The following is a 27,074-nucleotide window of genomic DNA, read 5'->3' as shown; positions in this document are numbered from 1 at the left end:
CCTTCTAAATACATATAAATATAGAAGCATCTTCCTTACCAGCAAGAGGCTCTGCCTCTTTAAAACTGTGCACTAACACCTTAGAAAATAAGAAAATATTGTGATATGATCAAAAATTCATGCCAAGATGTTCCCCAGTGCTCTCAACTGCCCTTTGATGGTCTCCTTGTTAGAACTAGCTTAATCAAATTTAAAGGGACCTCAAGTACACCATCATTGCCAAACCTAACTACATATCCCCAAAAATAAGGGCTGAGAAAACACTGATGAAAACCACTTTCCTGCTTTTTATTAGCTGTGTCAGCTTGACTTCAGCCTCCTTGGTCTGGCATGTGCTGTGAAAGGCACTGATGTTCAGTAAAAGTGTATTTTGTACTCCTCAATGATGGGAAAGTAGAAAAGGCATCAATGTCAAAAGAGCAGATCTGGTTGTGAAACTCTTACTTGGCATTCAAATTGCATTTCTGCATAGGAACAGCAAGAACAAGTCCATATACTTTCATATACTGTGGTTTTCTTGAATGAAAAATGCCAGAGGAACCTGTAGATGTTTGTCCACTTCAAACAATATGCCAAAGACTTTTCCATGTCCAGTTTGTAAACCAAAGCCTGTAAAAATGGTCTGAGGCCCAGGAAATTATATTTTCAGAATAGCTAAAAAATTAAGTCTTAAATTGTTTCATAAAAAGAAAAATGCCTGGCCAAAGCTGTAGCACTCTAAGAAATGTTTTGGCTATCATAAACAGATAAAGCTTCTGAAGTACAAATGTTTTTCAGATCTGCTTTAAGAATTAAGTTAGAGTATGTTAATAAGCCAAGAAGAACTTATAAGGCAACCAATTATTGTTTCTGTACTTTTGAAACTAGCCCTGTTGAGGGATTTAAAGGCTTTCCAATTATTTCTGAAATTGTTCAATGCATTTATCTGAATAACGTTATTGCTTTGTGGAGGATTTTTATAAGCATTCTTAAGATTTTTTTTTTTAATCAGGGCATAATATTTTTATGAAAAAAATAATTAAAGTAACACTTAGCAGAGGAAATCCACATGTATTTTACACACAAAAAGTGTTTCTGTAGTATAGGATGACTTGTCTTCAGTTTGAATTGATCACATTTTGAATTTTAAGAACAGTTCCTCAAGTGATTTTTATCAACATGGGTGAGAGTTAGCCTCCATTTCTAGTGACTAAACTATTTAACTAGTCAATATACAACAGGAATAACTCATATGAAGTCAGTGGTCGATGACTTCAATCCAAGTGCAGTTTGCTGAGGATGAAAAAGGTGAATTGCTGTATTTCTTGGAATGTGGTATCAAGACTGGGACTGTGCTTAGGGAGCTATTTGGCAATGGCCCTCTGAATAGTGGTCGATAATCAGGGATTCCTGACTCAATATCCTATGGCATTTATCACCCCTGGAGACACTTGGAATTCGAAGCTGAAAATGAGTAGTAAGAACTTAATGCTTCATCTCCCAGAGTTCATCTAAGGAACCAAAAATCCAGAGTAGCTGGGCCTAAACAAGCTCAAGGCTGTTTTGAAGGGAGTAAGCAAAATAGAGCCATCTTTGGTCTGTGGAGAATGAAAGGCAACAGATTTATTCTGGTGTAAAACAGAGGAGAATAAGACCTTCACTGCTGATCCTGCTGTTGAGGCTTCCATTGCCTTACTATCCCAAAGGACACAGAAGTATTGAGTGGAATTTGGAAATCAAATAAGGAAGCAGAGGGAGGAATTACATTCTATTTTATTTTGTGTCTGGACTATATGAGCACTGCTGCTATTTTATGGTGTGAGTGTCTGGGGCAGTGCAGGTCAGGAATCTAGCTGGATGAATTCCATTCTGTTTCTATCCCTACTGCTTTCTAAATTAAAGGAGGTGGTTAGAGACAACCTGCACACTCTCTGTTCAATTTCTGCAAGATATGCAGTCACCATCCTCCTTCTACACACAACTGCTCATTCTCAATTCTGCTGAAACATGAGTGCTTTTGCAAAGTTAAGGGAGAAATACAAACCAGAAAATGTTAAATGTAATTATATACATCAAATAAAAAAAAAAAAAGGGTTTCAATAAAATGAAGGAACATTATATTCCATCTGCTCTTTGTAACAGGGAAGTGGCACATGGATTTTTCAAGAAGTGCTTTGTAACTCCCAGGTGGCACATCTACCTTGCAATGTAGTAGTTACTATGGTAACTGCTCCTTTTTACAGGCTAGATCTGTACTTTCCAAGTTTAACCTCTTCATGGGCTCCAAATGTGTCCTTTTCATCTGATTCCAGCTGTCTCCAGTGAACCCCTACAGCTTTGCACCAGAAACAAGAACACTCAATATGCTGCAACAAGCTTAATGAAACCCAAAGCAAGATGCTTTTGTTCTAACAATGAGGAAAACAATGCTTGTTTTTTTTTTTTTACTATGTGAGAATCATGCAGAACAGCATAAAAATTCGGCCGAAATATCTTAGAAGTGTTTGTTAACATTCAGTACAAGTCAGTAGGAGCCAAATCTTGTCCTGACTCAGTCCTTCCTCAGACAAAGCAGCAAGTGGGAGTTGGTGAAGAAGGAGTAAAAGAGTAATAAGAAGGGAATGTGGCCCTAAGCACAAAGCTAGGCTAAGCTGCACAGCTCCTACACACTGTGGCTTTTTTTTTTTTTCCAAAATAATTCTTCAGACCTAAATAATTACGGTCAAAAATAAATTAACTCTGTAAGTCTACAAATGTCTAAAATACAGTGAGGTGTTCAACTCGTGTGTGTGTTGCACAAGTGCATCTCAGAATGGAAAAGACAGGAAGAAGCTTCCTCCCAGAACTTACAGCATCATCCAACAGTTTCCCTGTGCTCTTCTTCCCAGGAGACTTTGTGGGTGATGGTGAAGGAGATGGAAGGGGAGCTGAAAGTGTTTCCTCTTGTTCAATCTCTTTTTCCAACTTTATTAATCCAGGAGGCTCTACCCCAAACCTTTTGGAAACATGCAAATATTAAATTCCTAGTCCATATACAGTATTACATATTTAAAAACAAAATGGTGGAAAGAATGTCTACTTTCTGTGCAATACAGAATGGTACACACATTAATAAACATGTATAAAGTATACCAACAATTACTGCCATCATTTCAAATTAATAGAAAAAATAATGTAGATGGAGTCTCTCAGTTAATCAAATTTACAGGAAATACAGGTATTTTTTCAACTTCTCTGTCTGATATATGTTGGTGCATAATTTATGAACAGCATTAGACCTCAGAAATTGATATACCATGCAGGACAGAGTCAAGTTCAGTACAGTTGCTTTTATTTTATTTTTTTTCTTTCCAAATAGAATCTTTTCAAATTACTTGACAACTTATACTTTGTGTTAGTGTTTTTCAAAGAAACACTAGGAGAAGAGATTAAGAGTTTTCCTGGTCTCAGCTATTACACTGACTTTATAGATAAATTAACTGAGACATAAACTTTTCAGAAGTGGTTACTGTTTTCACCAATTGATTTCTGACTGCCTCTCTTCAGATCTCTATTTACACTTGAAGCTCCAGCTAGAACAAAATACATGCACCTTCAGCATGGACAACCTCACAACAGAGCACCTGAAGAGCAAAGTTCTTTTTGAAAGATATTTTGAAAGCTTTACGGCAAGTGATTGAGTCAGTATCTCACAGCAAGCTGCAGAGCTTGGACAGATGTCAGAAGTCCAAAAGTGCATCCCATTTTCCTAATCGCTGATAATCCCCTTCTGGTTGGTTTTTTATTTGCCAACACTGAACAAAACCCAGATAAATAGATAGAATTCCTTTTCAGAGAATGACTTCAGCTTGGAAAAGTTATCATGTCAGGTAGGTAATAACTTCCCATAGCAAACTACTTCCACAAATGAAGCCATATTTGCTCCTGCAGCAGAAAAGTCCATAGTCCCAATGCAGAACTACACTGACTTGCCTAGATAAAGACCTGGACACTCAAATATTGAGCAGTAACAAATATACATCATGAAAATTTAAGCTAAATACCATAATAATGTTAGAAGTGCACAGAGAAAAGATATAAGCACAAATACCATTTTTTTGCATTTTTCTGATAACATTTAATTTAGCCACACTACTGCCTAGTAAATTAATAGAAAGTAAACCAAGAACCAAATCTGTGCTTGTGTTGGCTTCTGACTGGTGCAGCCTGAAAAGTCAGCCAACATTGAAGCAAGCACTTATATACAATCTATTTACTTCCTGTCTGTCTGCAGATGCTGACAGGCTGTAAATCATTAAATTCCCACTGGGCTCTAAGCCTACTCCTGCATACAGCCTTACTCATCAAATAAAACCCTTCCACTTTAAGAAATGTTGCTTCTTTGCTTCTACTGCTTTTCAGAATTTCTACATTTTGTCTTTGTGACAGATTTTAAAGTTTCCTGTACTTCCCAGTATTCTGAATTCCTCTGGTGAAAAGTCGAAAAATAAAATCAATGAACAAACACACACACTTTTTTTTTTCTCCACATGCTGTATCAACCTGAAGCAAAGTTGCTGGAGAGCTGAAATTGCAAAACCCACATCTTTTCTGAGAGGTGCAAATTCTGTTTGGGAAGGTATGCTGAGCATTTCCTTTTCTGCTCCTTTCTAGCCTGGCTTCTCACAATTACACATGAAGCAGCACTGGACTGTAACATGATCTCTGGTAGACTTTTCTGAGCACCACTTTCCATTTTTATCAAGGTAGAATTGAATACAATAGCAGAAAGACCTTGGAATAGCTCAAGAATGATTCCAAAAGACCTGTGAGGGTTGTTTAACCCCCCAGAGTTTAACAGTAACCCAAGAACTTCATTCTTTGTGCAGAAAAGGTATTTTAGCTGTTTTCCATTATATAACGTCTGACTTTCGAATACTTAGGGAGAACGTTGGACCTGTGCAACCCCCTGCAATAGTCCTGTGCACTGTCAGTGGTCAATTCCACCCTGTAGGACACTTCCCTCTCTCAGAAACCTTCTCACTGTATCCACATAACATCTACCAGTGACACCAAGGCTCATTTTAGCCATTGAAGTTTCGCAGATGATCTCAGGATTTTGTTTTCACAAACAACTGAAGTTCAGGGCAACTTATCAGGCAACTCTACTTTCATTAGTATCTTTGGACTGCCACTCTTTGAGCCAAGTGGCCACAACAGTTTCCCTCACTGTGCAGCCCATCCATCAAGTCCATCTGTCTCTAATTTGGCTCACAGGACCCTGCAAGAGAACATGCTAAAAGCAATACTCAAGCCAAGGTAAATTATCACCTGTCTCCCCTCCTCCACAGAGGATCTGCTGTATACAAGTTCAAGTTCACCAGAACAGAGCTCAGTTTAACTCCTCCCCAAGTAATCCTCATTGTGCCTCAATCTCAAGTCTATTTGCATGAAATAAAAAAGCTTAGGTTGATTTATGGGAGTTACAGACCCTGCAGACTAGCAGTAACCTAGCTGGGCAAAGTGTGCCAAAAGCTGAGTCCTCGTGGTGAGTAAGCCACTTTGTACACATCTTTCTGCTTCTAAAATTACCCAGTGTCTCTTACTCTTTTTGTTCTTTAAACCCAGACTGAGGCACTTTTTCAAAGATCCCTGCAGCTCCTGTTCTGGAAAGCAGATCCCCCAGACTGCCAACAGACTGGTTTGCTTTGCAAAGCACACATCTGACTCTCCTGTTCAAAAGCAGCACAACAATGTCATTTCAATGTGCTCTTTCCGACACTTCATGAAGGCAATTAGCAATTCTCCTTTCCCATATAGGTCTAGTTTACCACAGCTCAGCAAAAATGGCATCACATATTTGGTTTTCAATTGTATTAACCTGATGTGTCATTTCAGGTTTTGTGTACCTTGGAAGCATACAAGATTGAAAACAGGGGTTTGTTTTTGAAGATATACTAGTGCAGGAAAAACAGACAGACGTTATTTGACTCCCTAAGCTAGAAATAAAATTAAAATAAAGAAACATAAACACAGAAACATAAGCAGAACATATAAAAAACACATCTGACTCTCCTGTTCAAAAGCAGCACAACAATGTCATTTCAATGTGCTCTTTCCTACACTTCATGAAGGCAGTTAGCAATTCTCCTTTCCCATATAGTTCTAGTTTACCACAGCTCAGCAAAAATGGCATCACATATTTGGTTTTCAATTGTATTAACCTGATGTGTCATTTCAGGTTTTATGTACCTTGGAAGCATACAAGATTAAAAACAGGGGTTTGTTTTTGAAGAGATACTAGAGCAGGAAAAAGTAGACAGATATGTTATTTGACCCCATAAGCTAGAAATAAAATAAAGAAACATAAATACAAAAACATAAGCACAATATATAAAATAATCATATGGCAATATGGCAATATTGGCAATAATCATATGGCAATATTGGTGTATTATAAATTAAAAATAAAATACAAATATATTAAGGGTAAAGGGATAGACACATAATAAATGAAAACATGGCTTATCTACTTATTCAGTATTTCTTTTCATGTCTGGAACAGAAAACATCTGAGACATGGATGTTTAAGATAAATATAAAGGATAAGATGCTATTTTCATTCCACTTCAGATCTATTGAGACATCAAATCTCACTGCAAAATGAAATTAATCTAACTCAACCAACTCTAGCAGAACCCAACACTGCCTAACCACTAACATGCATTCCCTGAGGAAGCTGGATGCCATCAAATAGCCAACTGGGGCAGACATTCCTGACAGGTACACCCCAGGCAGAGGGTCTGTGGGTGCTGGTAGGTCTGTCTCCAAGCTGGTGATCTTGACAGCACAGTTTGTTCACTCAGGTAAATTAGGATCCATTAAAACCAATTTTATTATGCACCTGCAGATCAAAATACTTTCTTCTTTGTGGGAAGTTAATAAGCTGCCATTTGAACCCAAGTTTTAGAGAGAACAAAATGATTGAAAACCCAAAATAAACTATTTTTTTTGCCATTGCTATTCCTGTATAAGCTTCCACCGACAGCAAGGGCTTTTCTGAAACTTGACCACAAGACAAATTTCAAGTTTTCTATATGAGTTCATTCACAAAATATGAACACACATGATGCAATTCTAACATGGCCAATACTAGTTCTTAAACTAGGAATAAACAGGGGTCTTCTTCACACTAATTGTCACCCCAAGGAATTGCCCTGAAATTAATGAAACAATCTGAATAGCAAGGCACCCCAATCTGACACACATGGATGAATGCAACTGCAATTTCCATGCAAGACTGGGCAGCAGCACTGCTGCTCATGTATTTTTTAGCAAATCTTATGCAATGGGGCTGGTTAAATCTGCATCTGCAGAAAGGGGGAAAAAATCACATTCTAGTTACTTTAATTTTGATTGTTTAGCAAAAGTCTGTCGTGATTTCGAAGATAACATTTCAATGTACTGAAGGTCCAGCATGGCTAGAATGATCTTGGTCAGATTTAAGTCATGTGAAGATCAATTTATTACCAGTAAACTTAATTAAATCACAGTTGTTTATAGAGAGATCTGACTTTAGAAGGAGAAACTGCTCAAAGCTTTATAGAAAAATAAAATTCTCAAATCTTTCCTCTCCTAATACAAGGATAGCCAACAAATAATCTTCATTGAGGTGATGGTACAGAGATTTTGTAATATTTGTTAACAGCTGCCCTCAAGAGTGACATTAAGACAAACATTCCAATTGATCCTAATGAGCAAAAAAGTTAGCTTGAGCTGTGCTGATTTAGTGTGTCTGTCAATAGCCACTGCTGGCAAGAACACAAATATTTCATTACTCTTTAAACACTTCCACCTACCTTGCTGCAATTCTTCCAAGTTCCAGCAAACAAAGGCACACCTCTCTTGGCTGCTTGTGGAGTACTAGAAGAGCAAAATGAAGATGGAAAAGACTGATAAATAAAAGCTATTTTAAAGATCTCGGTGATGGAACCTAATGATCAACATCTGTAACTCGTGACTCTGATAAAACTTTGGGTTTTTTTGGCTTGCAGTGGAGTTTTACTGGAATAAAAAGGATGGGATTGATGAGTGGTTCTTGGAGTGCAGACGGTTCAGAAGTTCCATTTGGTTATCTAAATCACTGAGTAATTATTTGGGGTAATTGGGAATCTGCAAGCAGTTCATAACTATTTAAAAATAATCAAGAGATCTGGCAGAACACTTTAATTAGTAAAATATCAGAAATAAATTAATAACATTAGAGTGATACTTTTGTTTCAACAAACTAAGAGAACTCATATCCTTTAGATCACTATTTTTCTTAGCTGATTTAAATTAAAAAAAAAAAACAACAAAATTGCATTAGCAAAGATATACCACACTATAAATGTGGTCCTGAATTTTTTGTACATCTACACTTAAAGCAAATATGAAAGTAGAATGCTCCAGGAATCACTTCATTACAGTATAAAAATCTCAAGCAGATAAAAAAGAGATTCTTTTTCCTGCAAACCCAGGCAAGTTTGCATGCCTGGGTTCCACACAGAATAGTTTTTATGCTTCAGAAGGAGCTGTGACACAGTCTGGTCTTCTCATTATTGAGAGAGCCATAAATGTTAATGTCTCACTCATCCATTTCCAAAAGCAGCAGGTGCTTTGCTGAGACCAGGTTTGCTTTCCCTGAGCAAAGGAAAGGAGGAGATTTTTGGGGTGTGAGGTAGTGAAACACCTGAACTGCAGGAGAGCAGCCCAGGCACAGCAGAGAATGACCATGACAAACCAAGCTCTAGGTCTGGAGCCAAACAGGGGGAAAGGCTGGTGAGATGCAGATTCTGTGAGGAGGGATAGTGCTTTTTATCATGGCAATGTCCTCCCTCACACAGCTGTCTCAGGTGTAAAACTCCCCTCTGTGGGACACGTTGGGAAACTCACATTTCCACAGGGGAATTCGTATTTCCATTTCAGCCCTTCTTGTGGGGCAGAAGTGGCTCAGCTACACTGGTGTGAGAGGCACCTGTCATGCTTTAGGTGTCACAAACCCCCAAAGTGTCCCCTGGCTCATTTCTGTGACCTTCCACCAGAGGAAAGCAGTGAACCACAGTGCTGCCAGACAGCGCAAAACCCCTGCCCCAGGGGAGGCAACCCTGGGTGTTCCCACCTGGACCTGAGAGAATATTAACCCACTGAAACTGGGGTTTCATGGGCTTCCCTGCCCTCAACAGAACAAGACTGAGACCATCACCTCAAACAAGAGCCACTGGAATTGCAACAATTAAGGCTCACTCCACTCTCTACTCTTATCCTTTTTCTATTTTCCCTCTGTATTTTCTGAAGTGGTGTCCTCATACTTTTATATTGTTGCATTTCTATAGATGATAATAACCCAAATGGCTACATACCTCCTTTCCACTGCAACCAAACTGATCTAAAATAAACCTGCCATATGTGTGTATATATATACATATATATATATATACACTCACACACATGCACTGATCATTCAGTGTGGTTTCACTCTCATCTGCCCAAAGGAATCTATTAACAAGAACCTCAGTTACCCTTGCCTTCAGAGGTGACTTAATTATGAAATACCACCATAAACATTTCCCTCTCATGATTCAGAACAAGTAATATTCCACAACAGCTGCAAAGCATGTAAGCAAAATGCAAAATCGATAAATTTAAAAAATGTCTGTAGCTGTTTGCATAATCAACTCCCCAGAAGTCCAAGAAAAAGAAAGGAAAAATAGAAGAGAAAAAATAATTATGAGCACATTGTCATCTATTCTTCAGAAATACATATTAGAATAAAACCCTCATGTTGTTGGTAAAAATCAGGTTTTAGAAATTTCCACAACAATCAGAAGATTTGCACCTTACCCTTCAGACTGAATTGAGACCAAAAAGTAATTGTGTGTCTATTTGTATAAATCAGAAAAAAAATGAACAGCACCAAAATAAATTTGTTTTTAATGAGTTAAGGTCAAGACATCAGCTACATAAACTTTTGGTAATCTAAAGACTCACCTAACTCAAATGCATGAAGAAAAAATACCATACCTGAAAAAGATATTTCAATGTCTAGTTAAAGCTCTGGAAGTAATTACTTTGTTCTATGTATTTATGAGACCCAAAATGGGAATCCACAGATTTAAACATCCCTAGATAATGAATGCCCTGGGGCAGATCTTCAGCTTCTGTGACTTCAGCTAACAGCCCTACTGCCATGGATAAATATAGTGGTGGGAGTTGAGTGTTCACCCCAATATCTTTTCCTAGTGTAGCCCTTTGAGAGGTATGTATTTGTCCTCTAATCTCATCCAAATCTATTTCCAGAAGTGAAACTGCAGAGCGTGAAAACTAAAAGGGCACTGCACTAGGAAAAATATATGAATTCTTCAGCCATCTGTTACTAAGAATATAAACGATGAACATTTGGACATTCAGCTATTTTCATTATTCTTCCTTCCCACAACAGAGTAAGTTCATTGAACATTTATGTTTACTAGTAATCAGTATTTTTAAAGTGTCACATTCATGACCCTAGAAGTGTATTCTACTACTTTGGTTTCAAACCAGTTGGGAAAGCCCCAAAATCAAACTGGATTTTAAGCAGCAAGGCATCCCCCAAACTATAAATGGAATAAACTGGGTTTGGAACAGTCAAAGAGAGTCAGTTGCAATTCATACATATGCACATCTGAATGACCTTGGAATGGAGGAGAAAGAGAGGTTCAACTACTACTATTTGCAAAAAGATCCATAAATACAGCTAGAAGAAAATTTGGTTAAAGAAGTAAAACAACACTCCACCCAAACAAAATTCATCAACCTTCAGGAAGTCTTACTCAACATGATCTAGACACACTTCATGCATTTCACACTGAACAATGTGACACAGTGAAATCATTGTTAGAGGATGGAGACGTGTGCAGGCAATAACCAACCACAAAAACAAACATCAGGTCATCTCAGAGGACATCACAGTGCTTCTAACGGGAAAATATTAGCATTCCTGAGGACTATACAGCATGTGTATTTGGGGACTTCTGAGACAAACAAATATTATTTTATGCAGATCTGCTGCATAAAATTAATGGAAATATCCATCTTGCTAGAGAACCTCACTGATAGCATTTGCTTGACAAGAACACAGTGGGAAAATACAGAAATAGTGCATACAAGTCCAGCTTGTTTTAGGTGTCCTGACAGTTACAGACCCTTTTGCTTTTCAGCTCATCTCTTTAAATGCTTCTTATCTGCTGTCCTCACTGCCTGCATCTTTACATGCTCCCTCCATGCTACCTTCTAATCCATTCCTTAGCTCACTAGAAGCAGAGTTTTCTGAAGTGCCTTAGTATTTATTGTCACAGGTTTCCAATTGCCATCAGAACTCACACGAGTTTAGGGCAAGTTTTCCAAAATGTTGGTCCTTTGATCCTTCTTCCTATTGTCTCTCACTTTCTCCTTTAACACTTTTTATTCTGATCCTACAGAAGGCTTTTTTTCTTCACAAAAAAACCCCAAAATTGCTTTTTCAATGCTCTTAACTTATCCCAAACTTACCCTTGCCTATGCATCAGAGCAGTGCTATGACATACTTGTGCTTCCCCCACACTCCCTGCTCTGTTTCAGCTCAGTCACTCATGGAAGTCTCAAAACAGTTAAGGTGTCAAACATAGGAGACCTAAGGATAGCCAAGAATTCATCTAGAAGGAATACAGAGATCATCTAAACACTAATAATTTACTGAAATCCATTAATTTATGATACAAATCCAATGGTAATAACACAATGTCCAGGATGCTTCTATAGTCCTCAAAGTCAGACATATTCAATAATGAGTAGTTTAGTAAAGTGTTGTGAAAGATGGGACAAAATCTTATTCTGATGCAACTTCATGTATATTTTAACATGATGTTACAATATGTAGATGTGTAAGTATAAAAGAGAAGAAAAAACTTGCATCTTGAAATCAGATAAACTACAGCATTAATTTAAAAAATCATTTCCCCCTACGTATAAAATATTTTTAAGCAATCAACATTTGAGTATTTTCAAAAATAACCTTTAAACCAACAATGTTAGAAGAGAGGTCAGAGGTGTTTGTGTTTCTGTTCACTATTTCCATTAAAACACTAAATGGTTTTGTTTAGGAAACCTGTCAGTGAAATGCAAATCGATCAGTTGCATCAAAAGAAGTCCATGTCCCATCCTGTGTGTACATTGAATATCCAAGCACAAAACATCAACCATCACCAGCATCCAACAGCTCCCACAACAAATGACACAGCAGCATGCTGGCACACTCGGTGGCAAACCCTTCTCTTGCCGGGTGGACTTTATCAGGGAAGAGATGCAGAATATTCATTGGTTCCAAATCCTATAATCATCCAACAACACTCCATTACCACAGAGAGTTCAGAACTTACGCTCTAATTTCACTTAACTAAAGCAATCATAGAAAATCTTACCATTCTTCTTATTTGTCCAAGAGTTTTCCTTGAGCAAAATTACAAATATCTCAAATATTTCCACCTAGAATGCTTTCATAGATAAAATTGCAATAGCTGTGTGTATCTGCTGCCCTAAAACCTATATGGGAGAATTCACAAAGTATACTTATCATGGGAATAAGGGAGTTACAGGCAGTGTTAATATTTTTACACTGCAAAGAGTTAGCACATTATGTTCAGAGTCCTACATAGTCTGATATATCTAAGAACACCATTCAATGACACTGTACTTCAAGAGCTGCACGGATGATCAAAATTCAGATTTTGGATCACAGCTTTTGGCATGAACCAAGCTAACTCCTTCTCCTTTAAATACACTAACCATAAAAATAAAAGCTATGACAAGCATGCTAAATTTGGCAAGGAGTGCAGGGAGCATGCAGAGTGTCCCTCTGGTTTGCAGCATTCAAGATTATCCCTGCATTGTTGCTCTAATTTTTGCAGATGCTCATGTACCTCAGCCACCCTTCTTTGCAAAGGCATTCACTTGGAAACCTTCCTGCCATGCCTCTGAATTTAGATAAATTGCTACCAGTCAGCTCTGGCTGTGGCAAAAATCTTAAAAGAAAACTGTGTTTCCAAGTCGCTTGCATTTTAAGCTATGTTGAAGCATAACATTCAGCAAGACAAAATACATCATATTGTGGACTACTAACAAGTTAGCAGTAAAAGTCTTCACACTTTTGAGCTCTCTACTGTTCTCCTCCAGTGACCTTTAAACTGCTGATTAGATGGCAGAATTATATCTACTAGAATATCAAGCATGTCTCTGTTTTTCATTCTGTTTATTTTTCCTTCTATTTATTTTGAAGAAAGACTTCAGTCTTGTTTCCTTGTTTAGCTCAGCTGAATACCCCAAATCCAACAAAGCTTTTGAAACCATAATTAAGTTTAAATAATTTCATAAACTGCTAAAATAATCCACAAGCAATGAGAAATAATAGCAATTAACAAATTCTTAGCTAGTATAGATCTCATTTTGCTGATCTCTAATATACTTGGTACTTTTTCTTTAAAATCAGTAGTGTCATAAATCCATCATTCAAGTATTTCAGTGCACTAAATCTTCAAAATCACTCTTATAACTCTAGAATACATATTTGCCAGAAGACCACCTCAGGAATGTTTTATATGATACAGTAGCATGAAGAAAATATCACTATGTGCCTCTAATTAAATAACACAGTATTTACATACCATAAAGCAGACAGAGTAAGAGTAAAAAATGAGGACAGAAATCTACTCAACTGAGAACATTGACACAATGAGGTTGTCCAATACAGACAGAAAAAAGCTCCTTTCTCACCAACAATTTACACACCAATTTACTGAGTTTATTAGCCATGGGGAAAACCAGAAAAAATTACAGAAAACAGTATCTCTGTAACCATAATTTCATCCCAATTATTTATCATAAAAAATACAGAGTTCAATGAGGCAGTACAAACACTTAGATGTCATTCACACACATTTCTCACTACTTTGAAAAGAACCTTTGATATTACTTACCTTTGCTGAATTTTTGTTTCCCATGCAGTGGTGAAGTGATTTGTGGGAGAGAGAGGAACATAAAAGCTTTAGATTGGCAACTGTTATGATTTATCATTATTTTTAATGCATTAGGAAAATCTCAGATGAAAGCAAAACTTTGAGTTAATGCTTAAACTGAAGGAGAATAATAGCTGCTGGTTTTATCTATATTCTTTTTTTTTTTTTTAATGGCATGGTTACCATCTCCTTTTCAAGTTCATAAAAATGAGTCAAAATACTACCAAGTCCTAATCCTGTTTCCAGCACCTTAAATCTTTTCTACTGGTACATTATATAACAAGGGAAGAAAAACAGAATGTAGTTCTCCATCAGTGAAGAAAATCAGTCACTAATCAAACAAAACAGAGCACAGGTTTGAGGACTCAGTCATATTTAATTTCTGTTTGTGAGAGAGGAAGTCCTCCACTTTTTCAGGTGTATTTGCACTCTGTGTTTTACTGAGGCAGGCAAGGCACTGTGTATGTGTGAAAATTAAATTATCAGGAAATGCACTATTCCAGCTATGTCAATTCCATCTTTAAACAAGATCTAGTTTCTTAACAGTGCACAAAAAAGTTCCTTATAAGTGTGCTCTCATTACACAATTAACTTCTTACTGGAGCAATGGCAAACCACTGGGCTTACCACAGCAATACAAACTCCAAATATTCCTGAAGTATTCCAGTAACCAGAGATTCTTCTGCCTACTCCAGGCATTGGAGGTCTCCTGGTGTTTACAAGCTTCTTGGTCCTAGGTAAATGTCCAACTTCTTCACCATTTCAAATCATTGAAACTACAATTATTTTTCACTTCCCACGTGATTTACCATACCAAATAAGAATTTCAGTAACAAAACAGAGTCAATGCATATGTTCTCCTTACTATTTGTCACCTTTGTAATACTAACCTGTTCTCTGACACACATTTTGTCCCAGATATATTAAAAAATGTAATTTTAAAACCTCCCAGGACAAAAGAACAGACAAATGAAAAAAAAACTTGTCTCAGGAATATTTGTGCTGAACTACAGAAGTAGAGCAAGACTGTAAAAGAATGGGAATAGATCAGATACAACACATGTAAGAGCTTCAATAGGGTAAAGGCTTTTTGAGCAACAGAACAAAGAAGCTCCTTGATTCAGCACAGTGTGTTCATTTGTCTTCCACAGAAACTGATCTGTGTCACCACGGCTGCTTTGCACTTTTATCTGAGTTCAGAAAACAAATATTGGACTCTCTTCATTTCAGGAGATTTGGCTGAAAAGCTCTCAAGGCAAGATTCCTAAGTTTTCCTTTGAAGAGAGAAAAGTTAGAACAACGAAGAATATGTACTATTAGAACAGTGATCTCCTGAGCAGTACAATTCTTTGATGGAACACTCTGAAGCAGTAGTTTTGGATCATTTTTGTCCAGAGCTGCACAAGGGAACCAGCTGGAAAAAATGGTAAGCACAGGAAACAGAAAGATTTTGTATCTCCTCGCCTCCTGTGCAACTCATTAAATCTGCACAAATAACCAAATGGCTGCAGACAGAACTGAGCATGCACTTGTGTCCTACTCTCCCAAAACAGAAAAGCACCATCTTTTACACTGAACTAGGGAACAGCATTCCATGCTCAAAAATGTATGTGTTGGGTGAAACACCATTTGCGTGCAAAAAAACATAGCAAAGTTTTTCTCTCATTTAAGTTCCTCTTAAAATTGACTTAAATGAGTATTGTGTGATGTGTACTTTGTTTATTCTACAGACAAGTGGCAGAATTAACATAGTCAAACACAGGTCAGATTCAGAGTCAGGATGTAGTGAAAGCCCTGCTGTCTTTCAAGGCTAAACACAAAAGAAGAGTTATTTAAAATTACCAACTACTTCATAAAGAAATACATACCCAAACCTTCTGATTCAAACAGGCAGGTGTCATCCACACCCACATCTCTGCACCAGGATAAGAAATTTGCTGTGTTGTCCCGTGCAAAGAAAGACCCTGAAGGAGCATTGGCTTTGCATGGAATTTTCCGAACTGGTAAGGTCTGAAAAACAGGAGTTCTTTATTTAGCTAAATTACAGATGCAAGCATAATCCTCAAGTATTATGAAATCACTGTGCAAGTTTTGCATAGATGGGTGACTCCCACCAACATATTTTCTTTGAATTAAAGAATTCCAAGCAAAGAAGCATGAGAAGTGAATTTAACAGCATGAAGTTCTCAACTACAAAGTCTTTCCAAAATATTACAGCCCACACAGTGAAGACACAGGAGTTAGCTTCCTCTTACAACAGCTTCTAGTGGCATAATTATATCAGCATTAAACACAGTTTAGGAGGAGTTTAAACATTGTATTAGACATATGACAGCAGCAATGTAATGGCAGAATACATCCACATGCACATGTTATATACCTAACAAGCCAAATAAACTGAAAATAGAACAACTGCAGGGATAAACACCATTGTACTCACCAATATGTCAGTGGTAACTTACAGATTGTCATGGATATATAAATATGTCTCAGAGATTTATGCATTTAGATCTATTCCTCAAATCACCATCTAGCTTTCATTCCCCCATGATTCTTACTCCAATTACACAATTTACGTTTCCTTGTTTTGCAAAAATTATGCTTATGGTTCAAACTATTGCAGGGGAATATTAATACCTTTCTATAACTTATATAAAGCACCAACCAATTTTACAAGGTATTTTAAAGAGAAATCCAAGTAAACCTTGTGTCACAGACACCATATCACCTCCTGGACCATCCTGGAACATGGAGGGGAAAGCAAGAAGAAAGCAGGGAAGTAAAAACAGCTATTCCCTAATCCAGAAGAAATAAAAAAACTGTAAAACATAAATTCCTCCAAGAGGCTCTAGATATGGAACAGTCTTACAGATCAGAGCACAAGGAGGTTTTTAAACATTATTTCTGCCCCCTTTACATTATTCTGGAGGGAAAAAAACATAATAAAAAGCTGTTAGCACTAGACACATTTCAAGACTAGCACTCTTTTCACATCACACTAATTTCTTCTAAGAAGCAATGACTAACTATCCTGAGGCAAATTCTTATACTCTACAGACTTTCTTACACTGAATTACCTCTCATTGACTTAGTCTTTAGGAAGAACTAATGCAGCATTTGTCCATCCCTGTCTCTCCCTATAATCCTTTCCCAGGAGATTTTAACTAGATAAATCTAATAGTTTTAAAAGTGCACCAACTTCTTTTGAAAGGAGCCACACAAGCCCCTGGCAGCCTGTTGATGAGGGTAGGATATCTGGCACAACTAGACTCTTTGTAATTCTTGATTCATCATGTCCAATTAAAAGCCAAATTCTGGATGATCTCTAATGGATGAACAGCACTGTGCTAGGAACAAGATGCCAAAAGCCAGCTCCAGTACTCCTGGCACTTGCAGAGCTGTGCACTGGGAGCTCCAGAGAGCACGGAAAGGAGGTGAGGCTGCAATGACTTTACCTGTGAGAGCAGAGCTGCAGTGTCAAATCATGTCACCTCCCAGTTCCCTCCTCAGTTCTCACCTCTGGATTTTTCCACAGTGTCCATGTGATACTTTGTTCTCAGGCTTGCCTTTGCAGAAAACTAGTGAGTCTTCTCTAAGGAAAAAAAAACCTGTTTCTAATGCCAGGAGCAGCTCAGAAGGGCTGGTGACATCATACTGGGTTTGTTTGCTTCCACACAGCTCTCCAGCTCCAGATAATTCTGTACCTTCAAACTGCTTTGTGCTGACACAACCCATAATAAACAGCCTCTATTCTTTCACGTCCTGCTAAATGATATTAAACATTGGTCTGGATGTCTGTAATAAACCACTTAGATTACCTTAGAACTGCTGAACGACAAAAAACTACCAAAACGATAAAAAAAGAAACAAACCACCAAACTTAAAAAAAAAAAAAAAAGAAAACCAAACAAAACAAAGGACACAAAAAAGCAATAATTGTGTGCATGACTGGTGGCTGCCATCTGGCAATCAGCAGAGACTTGGGCTCAGTGTGGCACAACCCATCTGCTCTCCTTGGCCCTGAGCCTCCAGCACTGGTCCTGGAGACCTGGAGCTCTCCTGTGCCACAGAGCCTCCAGCAGGACAGGAGCTGCTGGAAGTGAGGAGCCTTTGGGAAGGCTTTGCAATGCCTGGCAGGAATGCAGAAAACCCCCAGTGATATTTTGTATCTTTTGATTTAGGTATATTGCCGTGAATGAATGTAGAATTTCTTTCAAGAAGAGCAATTCAGAACAGATTATGTGTCAGTCATCGTCTGAAATTTCACACACATAAATTACAATTATCCATAAATTACAATTCTGTGCCTAGATAACTGAGGCAGGCTTTTAAACACATCAGTTAACCCAGTTTTACTATGAAGCTCACACATCCATGGAACTTGCAACATTCCTTTACAGTTGTAAGGATTTCAGTGCCTTTTAGAAGCCCTTTTTTGGTAGTAAGAGCTACTTACAGCAAATAGTAGGAGTGTAGGTGCAGAACAGCACACTTAGCTAAGCAAATTTGTTATATTCTCTAGTTTCATAGTGATGGGAAAAGATATTTTATTAACAGATGTCCTAACAGCTCAGAAGTGACAAACAGCCACATGTAAAAAATAAGACATTGTTGGGAACAACTATATTACTGAAGGACCAAAAAACAAAAAAAAAAATTCAAGTAATTTTCTGGAGCAAATAGTACACAGATAAATATCCCTGATGTTGCATGGTCTCTCTAAAATGTATCATTCTAAATTTCATCTCATTTCCCACAATATTAGAGTCTAGCTGAAGAGAACAGCAAAAAAAAACCCACCCTCTTTTCTATTCAGTAATAACCCTACCAGGTTTATCTCACAAATCATAGGGAAATACTCATATTTTCTTATCACCTACTAAATTTTCCTACCACCTCTTAAACAGAAGTCTACTTTTTTTAATATTTCCATAACTGTCACTGTACTGCTCCAACTGTAACACATGAAAGCTCTTATTTAAGAAAGGTCTCATGCACAAATATTTTTTACTGATTTGTATAAATGGCCTGACTATTTCAAAAGTGCTTTCTAGCAGATCATTCTGAAGTAATTAGGTTTCCACATGGCAAAACTGACTTTTGTTGACATAGTATAGTGTAACCACAGTTGCTTTGAAACAGCAGTGGCTGCAATTGCTGCTATCAAATATCATGAAAACAATTCCCCAGTCACACTCCTTTTACAATCTTGTCTTGTTGATGTGCATGCATGTGGTTTCATACAGGATGTGAAAGTGCGAGTGAAACACATGATGCAATCCTGGAAAAATGCTGTCAGGTTCACTGCTCAATCCAAGAGGGACTCTCTTACATCCATGCTCTGAAATCACATGGAAAAATGTATTTTTTTTTGTACTGCTTTTTTCAAAACAAGAGTTCACGAGCACATGCTAAAATCCCCATTTATTTAGGGCACATTTTGAGTTGACTTGAGCTGTATTTTGAAGATTGTTCATAATATTTCCATCTTTGAAAAGGTGATTTCAGAACGTTTTGAACTGTCACTTATGCTTGAATAAAAAGAAGAAGATGAGCAATTTTGTCTGCTAGGAAAGAGGTTTAAAGCTAGCTAGATACTCATAGGGAAAATTTGCTTTTTATCTCCTGATGACCTACATTAACCAAAATGGATGGAAATGATGCCATGCAGTTACTGACTGCAGTGGTGTCTTGCTTGGCCATTTAGTGTTCCATGAGCATAAATTCATACCAAAATTTGATTATATCAGCTAGGCAGAACATGTGTCTGTTTCAGAACTTTTTACAATTTGCCTTTTAACTTAGCTCTGTGGCCTGTGGCAATCCTTTTCCTTCCTCAATTCTTCCCTCATTTTGCTCAGGTATCCCTAAACAACTGGACCAAAGGTCAAAAGAATATTCTAAATGAACATGAAAAACAGATTGAAGGAATTTTGAATATGGAAATATATACTCAGAATTTAAAATTAAGCATTTCCTACTGAAAAAAAAAACCTAAGAAAAGAAATATAAACCCCTTAGCCCTCCTAAAGCCTTGAATTAGAAGTTAAATCCCAGGGGAAATTTAAAATACAAAAACAGGGAAGTTTTGAAGGTTTAGGAAACACCAAAAAAATTGCCGAACTTTTCCACAGACATGGAACTAGGAACAACTAATTAATTCTAAAATAACATTGCACTTCATACAAAGAAAGCATCCTTAGGCAATTCACTAAACAAATGGCAAAACATTATCTTCCAGTGAAATATAGTCTTTCCATTGGCATATCAAGTCCTGCAGAGATATGTTATTTTAATGGAATAGCAAATTGGATTTCAAGTTTACAGATCATGTGTTGACCAGATTTTCACCCTACATAATCACTGCAGAGATCATCAAAGGCCAAAAACCACTCATTACCAACTTCCTAGGTTCTGAGAAAGCATTTGTGAATATTTCAGAATCCCTAACACATTTACACTATGTCAATAAAAGTAATAACCATCATCAAGGTCTTTTATAAACATACAGAGTACAATGTTCAAATAAATGCAGCACTAAATGAATGCTTTAAGCATGGTATTCAGTGTCAGAGCAGAAAACTGTCCACTTTCCACTCCATTTGTGTAACTGAGGGTGGGATTAGGTCATTATAATCCAAAGACTCAGGGAGGTCTATAAATTGTCTTTTAAAACTTTTAGACATCTAGCTCTGTAACATATCTATGCCTAGTGGCAAGTTCACTTTTATCAACAGTCTTTCAAAATCTTGAAGAAGTAACTTGTAAACTCCATCCAAATATGCACCAAAAATTAAAAGCCATTACCCCTATTATCTGAAAAATGTAGCAGGCCAAATGCAAAAATCAAAGGTGGTCTGGGTTTTTTTCTAATGCCATTATAACATTAAAGAGAGTGACTACAATTAAATAGCATTCAAGAGACAGACTTCAATTAAAAATTTTACTTGAAGTTTAAACAAAGAAAAGAAAAATAGGTATGTTAAGGTAAGTCATAGCAAAGACCTCCTTAAAATATCCACAAAAACAGGGATTCAGTAGTTCACTCACATTCAATAGATGCTCTGTGTCTTCTCCTTAGATCTCTGGGTTTCAGAATTAATGCTTAGATGGGGATTTTTAAAACTGGCATTTCATAATAGGCTTCTTCAATAATATTTGATTAGAACAGAATGGGGCAAGTCTCAGTTTTTCTTTCAAAGGGCAATTACACCTTACCCTTGATAGATGATCCTGAGCTTTTCCCCATCACAACCTCAAAACTCAGAGCTGAATTAGCAAAGAGTTAGTTGAAGATGAAAGAATCCTAGTTTCTGAGTTTCCCTCATTTAAATTACAATTAATTGAGAAAAAAATAGGAGGATTGCAATTAATAGGAGAATTGCAATAATAATAATTGCAATTAATAGGAGAATTTGTTTGTGGTATTGTCACACAGTACAACTCGTGAATGAACATGCCAATCACATGCATAAAGCAGCAATTTTCCCATGAGATATTAAAGGATTTCCAGGAGATATAAATGGTCAAATCTGGGTGGATTTTCATGGGACATATTTCGAAAAGCATCTTATTAACCCACATTTATGTTTTATCAAACGTATTCTTAACAGGGACACGATTCGCTCAAAATAAAGTATGAAAAATACTAAATTTTGGCAAAACCAATTAATTTCAGTAACAGAAATTTCAAAATCACTTTCCCCCCTAATTATTCCAGAAGCACCCGAGCTAAAGACAGTGCTTAAAAAAAATCCTATCTAAATAGTTGAAGCCACGTTTGAGGTTCTAAAATTTCATATTGAAAGAGGTAAGATTAGTTCCAAATGGTGCTTTACTTCCCATGAGACAAGTGTCAAGGAAGACTCTGAAAGATCTAGGCAGCCTAAAGAAGTACAGCATTTTTGAGATGCTTTTTCTCTTTGCTTTTTGGATTTCCAGATGTTTAAGAGATAAATTTTTTAAGCTGATGCTGAAGACATTCAGGAAGCATTTATCATGTACCTCACAGCAGGTAAATCTGATGCTCCAAAGCCCTGTATGTTCATTTTTAAGAAAAACTGCATCTTTGTCTTTATGATAAAGAATCTGAATTTCTGTAAGTTTTCCCATTAAAAACCACAAGGAAACTGCTAGAGCCCTGGGAATTCTAAGCAGGTGTAGAACTTAGAAACTTTTGCCATTTGGAAAACATGGTGGAATGTTTATCTATACACCCAAATTTCTGAATCAGCCTCAAGCAGTGAGCAAAGTTGTACTGCATGCTTGAAGCATTTGGGGCCTATTTACATATAGAAGCACAAATTGGAATATATGTTTAAATAAACAAATTAGACATAATTATGTTATCTATAAATTGATGTCTATGCTGCAAAGTGACTTCAGTTTTCTTCATCTGCATTGCAGTCATCGCTTATGTTAACCATTCCCATTGTTTCAGAAATTTTGGCTTATTATTTAGGTTCAAGACTCACTACTGCTAAATGCACCAAATTCTTTAGTTCTTCCTTATTCATTATCCCAAAATAACAACTACCACTAACTTTGACCTAAGAACTGCACATTTAACTGAAGACAGTTGGTCAAAATTATGTTGTTCTCTCCAGCTTTGAAATAAATATAAGGTAATTTCCATGCAAGTCTCTAATGTTACGTTTCTGTTCCAGATTATTCCTAAGAGTCTAAATTGAAAGGTGAATAAAAAGATCTGTTACAAAGATTTCTGCAGTTTGCTTTAAATACTTAATCAAATAAACAGTAGGAATGTTACACAATGCATTTCACGAAAGAGGCAAAGTCTAGAAAATCTAAAATTGGCTGTTTATAAATTTCTCTCAGAAAATACGTCATCCCTATCTGCAATACATGGATTGAAGTAATGGCAAAATGTTATGAAAATGGCCAGTGTTTAATTATTAGCAATCCATACAAAGCCAATGTCAATTAAAATTCTCTAGAAAAACACCTTTGAGGTGTTTTCTAGTTAAATGACATTATTAGAAATCAAAGTTTGGTCCTCACAACCTGATTTGCAGCCTGAATCATTACAATACTTTCAGAAGTCTCCTTTCATAGTCTGGTGGGCAACAGCACTCTATCCAACCATGCAATTCCCCTGCTGTATTTTTTAATCCTCCCAAGTAATTGAGAGCCATATCTATAATGTATATGATTAGAAATTGGCTCCACCAAGCTTTCCTTGCAAAATAAAAGTCCAGAAAGTACAAGTGTGCAGAAAAGCAAATTGCTGCTCCAGACCACAAGGAATCTGCTCATAGCCTAACAATTCATGCAGTGCTGTTAACGCAATTCTCGTCTGGAGAGTCAGATTTGTGACTTACAGAGAGCACCTGAACATGGCTCTGCTGCAGGTGACACCTCTTCACACTGCAGACAGCTTCAGGGCACCAAGTTTAGAGAACACAAGGTATTTATCCCATTTACAGGACACAGAGAATCTTGAGAAACTGAAGCCTACAGTATATATAAAATCACCATGGTGATTAGATCAGACTGTCAGCTTGGCTACCTGGGATCTAAGAGCAAGATTCATATTCCAGATTCTGAATAATTCTAATTCTAATTCTGAATAACTGGTATAGATCCTTTCAATTGTAGCTCTCCAAATGCACAACATGACCCTCCAAGTGCTTTTATGAGGCCAAAAATCTCATCTTATGCAAACCTGCATGCCTCTGAGAAGCCAATGCTGTCTCAGTGGTTCTACACTCACCAAACAGCAGATTCACCAAGTACTTTTCCCAGGAGAAGTCAAAGCTTTGGATACAAAATAATTGCAAAATACCCACAGTCATAGCACCTGAAGTGCAAGCTATGGACAGAAGCTCTTAATGTTAGGTCATATATGAGTGTTGTGTGTGCAGAAATTGCTCTTTCATAGAGTTTCAATGGAAGTGAAATGCACATCCAAGGACAAAAAGTTACTGTTTTCTGCGCAACAGCTCAGTGAACATTCTAGTTTAATCTTATTAAATCAGTCCCCATTGGGAGAATAAAATTTAATGCATATTTGAATTAAACATTGTAGGAATTCAGAAATATTTGCAATTCTATTCCATTTTTTCTATTTACTTCCATTTATTTTATTGGCCAAATCAATAAATCCTGGCTTCCTGAAAATGAGGTTAAATTTTACATTCCAATTCATTATTCAGAAGTATTTATAAGAGAAATTTGAGTTGAAATTTATCTGATTACTCTGAGAAATTGGAGAAAAAGGATAATTCACCTTCAACCTGTTTCATGAAGACATTGTTTTAAGTGGAATGTACATCAATACATAGGCAGCTTCAAGGATGGTGGACAGTCTAATATGCCCTGCCTGCAAAAATAGTAACAACTATTAGCAAAGTTTATTTATGGTTATTTTAAAATCTTAATTAATGATCTTGCTAAACTAAGCCAAACCAAGTCAAATGTTGGCTCTGTGCATACCGCACATGTCTTGATGCACTGGGATTTGTTTGTACAGCTGTGGAATTCTCAAATTAACTATCTTTCAGGAAAAGCAAAATACTGGCAGGAGAGCATGGAGATGAAATCCAAGTCGATGGGAGAAAATTACAAAATGGCATCCTGTGACATTATTACTTTCAAGGAACGGCTGCTGCTATAATAATAAGTTTGTAGTTTCCAGGCAGTAGTTCATTAGCAGCAGCACAGGTAGTGTCAACAACTTACTACCACACAAACCTTGAGCATTTTTTAAGATTGACATCAGTCATGTCCTTGTCATTTTATAAATGTACATGGTTAGATTCATTTATGACTGAAAAAACCTCCAAAAAGAGGGAAATCTTACATCTTAAAAAATACATCATATAGTCATACCAGTCTATACTGTTCTCCATGTCTAAAAATTCCATTTTCACCTAAAACTCAGGAGTTTTGTCTGTAACATCATTGGGAGGACTGCTGCTCATGAGATTGGAACCTGGCTGGAGAAGTTCATGGAGAATTGAGAGTGTTTTCTCCCGGTCCTTAACTCATTAACCATTCATTAATTTTTTTCTCTCCTCTGCCCAGCTGTGGCAGGGAAGAGTGAGTGAGAGGCTGCTGGCATTTGGCCAGGGTCAAACCATGACACAAAGGAATCCTAGGACCCAACATCTTCTGAAACGAACAATTTTTAAATACTTCCTCTTTAGAAATGGAAATGCTTTTAATATCTTATTAATGAATGATTAACTAATCAAACAGCACAAAGCAGTCAGAGTCATGGAAGACACAGAGTACCCATTATGATATCCAAAGGTGCTTATTATGGCATTAAGCTCAGAACAGCAACATGCAGAGACTGCATAAATAGTACCAGAAGCTGCCAAACTCCTGTGCTCCAGATCACACATTACTCCCCTGAATAACAAATACCAAAGCACAGTGTGGCCCCAGTGGTATTTTTAGATGCAGGGATTCAGTCCTAAAAAGGCTTTATACAGAAACAAAAAGCACAGATTTAATTTAAAATAATTTCTTTGAACTCTGACCCTTGTGCTAGATTTCCCTTTGTCCACCTGAACAAGCAGCAGGGTGTTCATCCCAAAGAAACAATAACACACAGAAAATGTGAGTGAGTCTTCTGCTTTCTCAAGTTCTAATCACTTTCAGCTATAGGGACTTCCTCATCTGGGTGAGGTTTCTGTGTATTCAAGGGATCTCTCTTCCATTACCTTATTCAGTATTTACTTGAACTCAGCTAAATTTTAACACTCCCTGACAAGAATTTTCCAACTTGTTTGTAAACAAGGCCCCCCTTTCACTTGTTTGGCTTCTATCAGCTTCATTCAATGTCCCATAGTTTTTGTACAGAAAGTGACCTTCTACCACACCATTCCTGATTTTGCAAGTTCCATCATATGCCACTCTTTCCACACTCAAGGACCCTAACCCACCCAGTCACTCATAAAAAGCAACTCCATTATCTCCTTCAGGCATAAAAAGTTCTGCCTTTGTTGCCTGTCTCTGACTCTTAAGGAATGAAGACTATTTTAGCATCACACACCATTTAATCTCATTTTCAGTCTCTTAAAACTGACATTAACAGTAGTTTCCTATGTATGTTGAAAATGTCCCCAGTATCCACAAGTGTTTCCACATGATACAAAAAGGCACTGTTGATATCAACATGACAATCTTCCTTCCAGATTTGGAAAACATAATATTCTGGCAACTTTTTTTGATCTCTGTTTTCCCAATTTATTCCACACTCAAAAAGGCTGATGCTGACCCAGGGGATTCCTGAAATCTGAAGAAAGTTCAGTGCTCACTAATAAGAAAGGGAATGATACAGTTCAGTTAACAAAGTGCAAAACTAACAACTACTAGAAATGTACTACACAAACTCTTCAACCAGAAGCAATAGCATTTAACCTCTGCTATTTTGCAGAGTACTGCAATAAGAATTTAAGGAATTATGGCAAACAACTGTTGAGTCAGTGAAAGCAACATTAGCTTTTACTTGTCTTCCTCACTCAGCTGCAACCTGGTGCAGCAAGCAAGCTGATCCTTCTGGCAGCCACTCATTTTATAGTCTGCTTCTGCCTAAAAAGATTAGAATGTGGATAGAAAAGTGTGTTATCTATTTTGAGAGAGGCTGAACTCAATAGAAATCAGTGGCTTCTCCCAGCTGCCAGTGAAGTCATCAGGGCACCTCAGTGAAAGATCATGTTTCTGTTTTCCTGGGCAGAGCAAGGGTCAAACAGCTTCAAAATTCCACATGTATTATTAATAAAGTGCATAATAATGAATCAGGGGAGGATTGTGGAATTCTTTCTATGCTAAATTTCATACAGTAGAATCTCCTCATAAACATTCTTGGCATGACAAAGTCATAATTTTCACCATGAAGGTCCTATTGCCCAAGAGTTCTACACAGGGAATTAAAATCTGAAAAGATTAATAGCTCCCTAATAGTATGCAATGATAAAAATCTATTATTCTGCCATTGCTTTGAATTCTTACTATACTAAGTATGAAATTATATCCATTGAGAAGTAGCAGTGGGCAGATGTTTTCCCTTGAACTGCATTT

At 37.1% G+C, this 27,074-nt stretch overlaps 1 protein-coding gene across 8 annotated transcripts in view; it reads right to left on the bottom strand.

Moving 5' to 3' along the window:
- The window catches only part of GAS2 (growth arrest specific 2), a 71,780-nt gene that overhangs the window by 25,915 nt on the left and 18,791 nt on the right, over nt 1-27,074 (bottom strand). For all 8 annotated transcript variants that reach the window (XM_085063256.1, XM_085063255.1, XM_085063254.1 and 5 more), the window contains exons 4-6: nt 15,893-16,034; nt 7,818-7,881; nt 2,830-2,974 (exon numbers count right to left, since the gene is read on the bottom strand). In XM_085063256.1, the coding sequence (XP_084919382.1) occupies nt 2,830-2,974; nt 7,818-7,881; nt 15,893-16,034 (351 nt within the window). The remainder of the gene's footprint in view (nt 1-2,829; nt 2,975-7,817; nt 7,882-15,892; nt 16,035-27,074) is intronic.

This window comes from Lichenostomus cassidix, chromosome 5 (assembly GCF_008360975.1).
Source record: "Lichenostomus cassidix isolate B80296 chromosome 5, HeHo_3.0, whole genome shotgun sequence".
Classification (NCBI taxonomy): Eukaryota; Metazoa; Chordata; class Aves; order Passeriformes; family Meliphagidae; genus Lichenostomus; species Lichenostomus cassidix.
The sequence above is the reverse complement of the archived record's forward strand: the minus strand, read 5'-3'. Positions and strand labels throughout refer to the sequence as shown.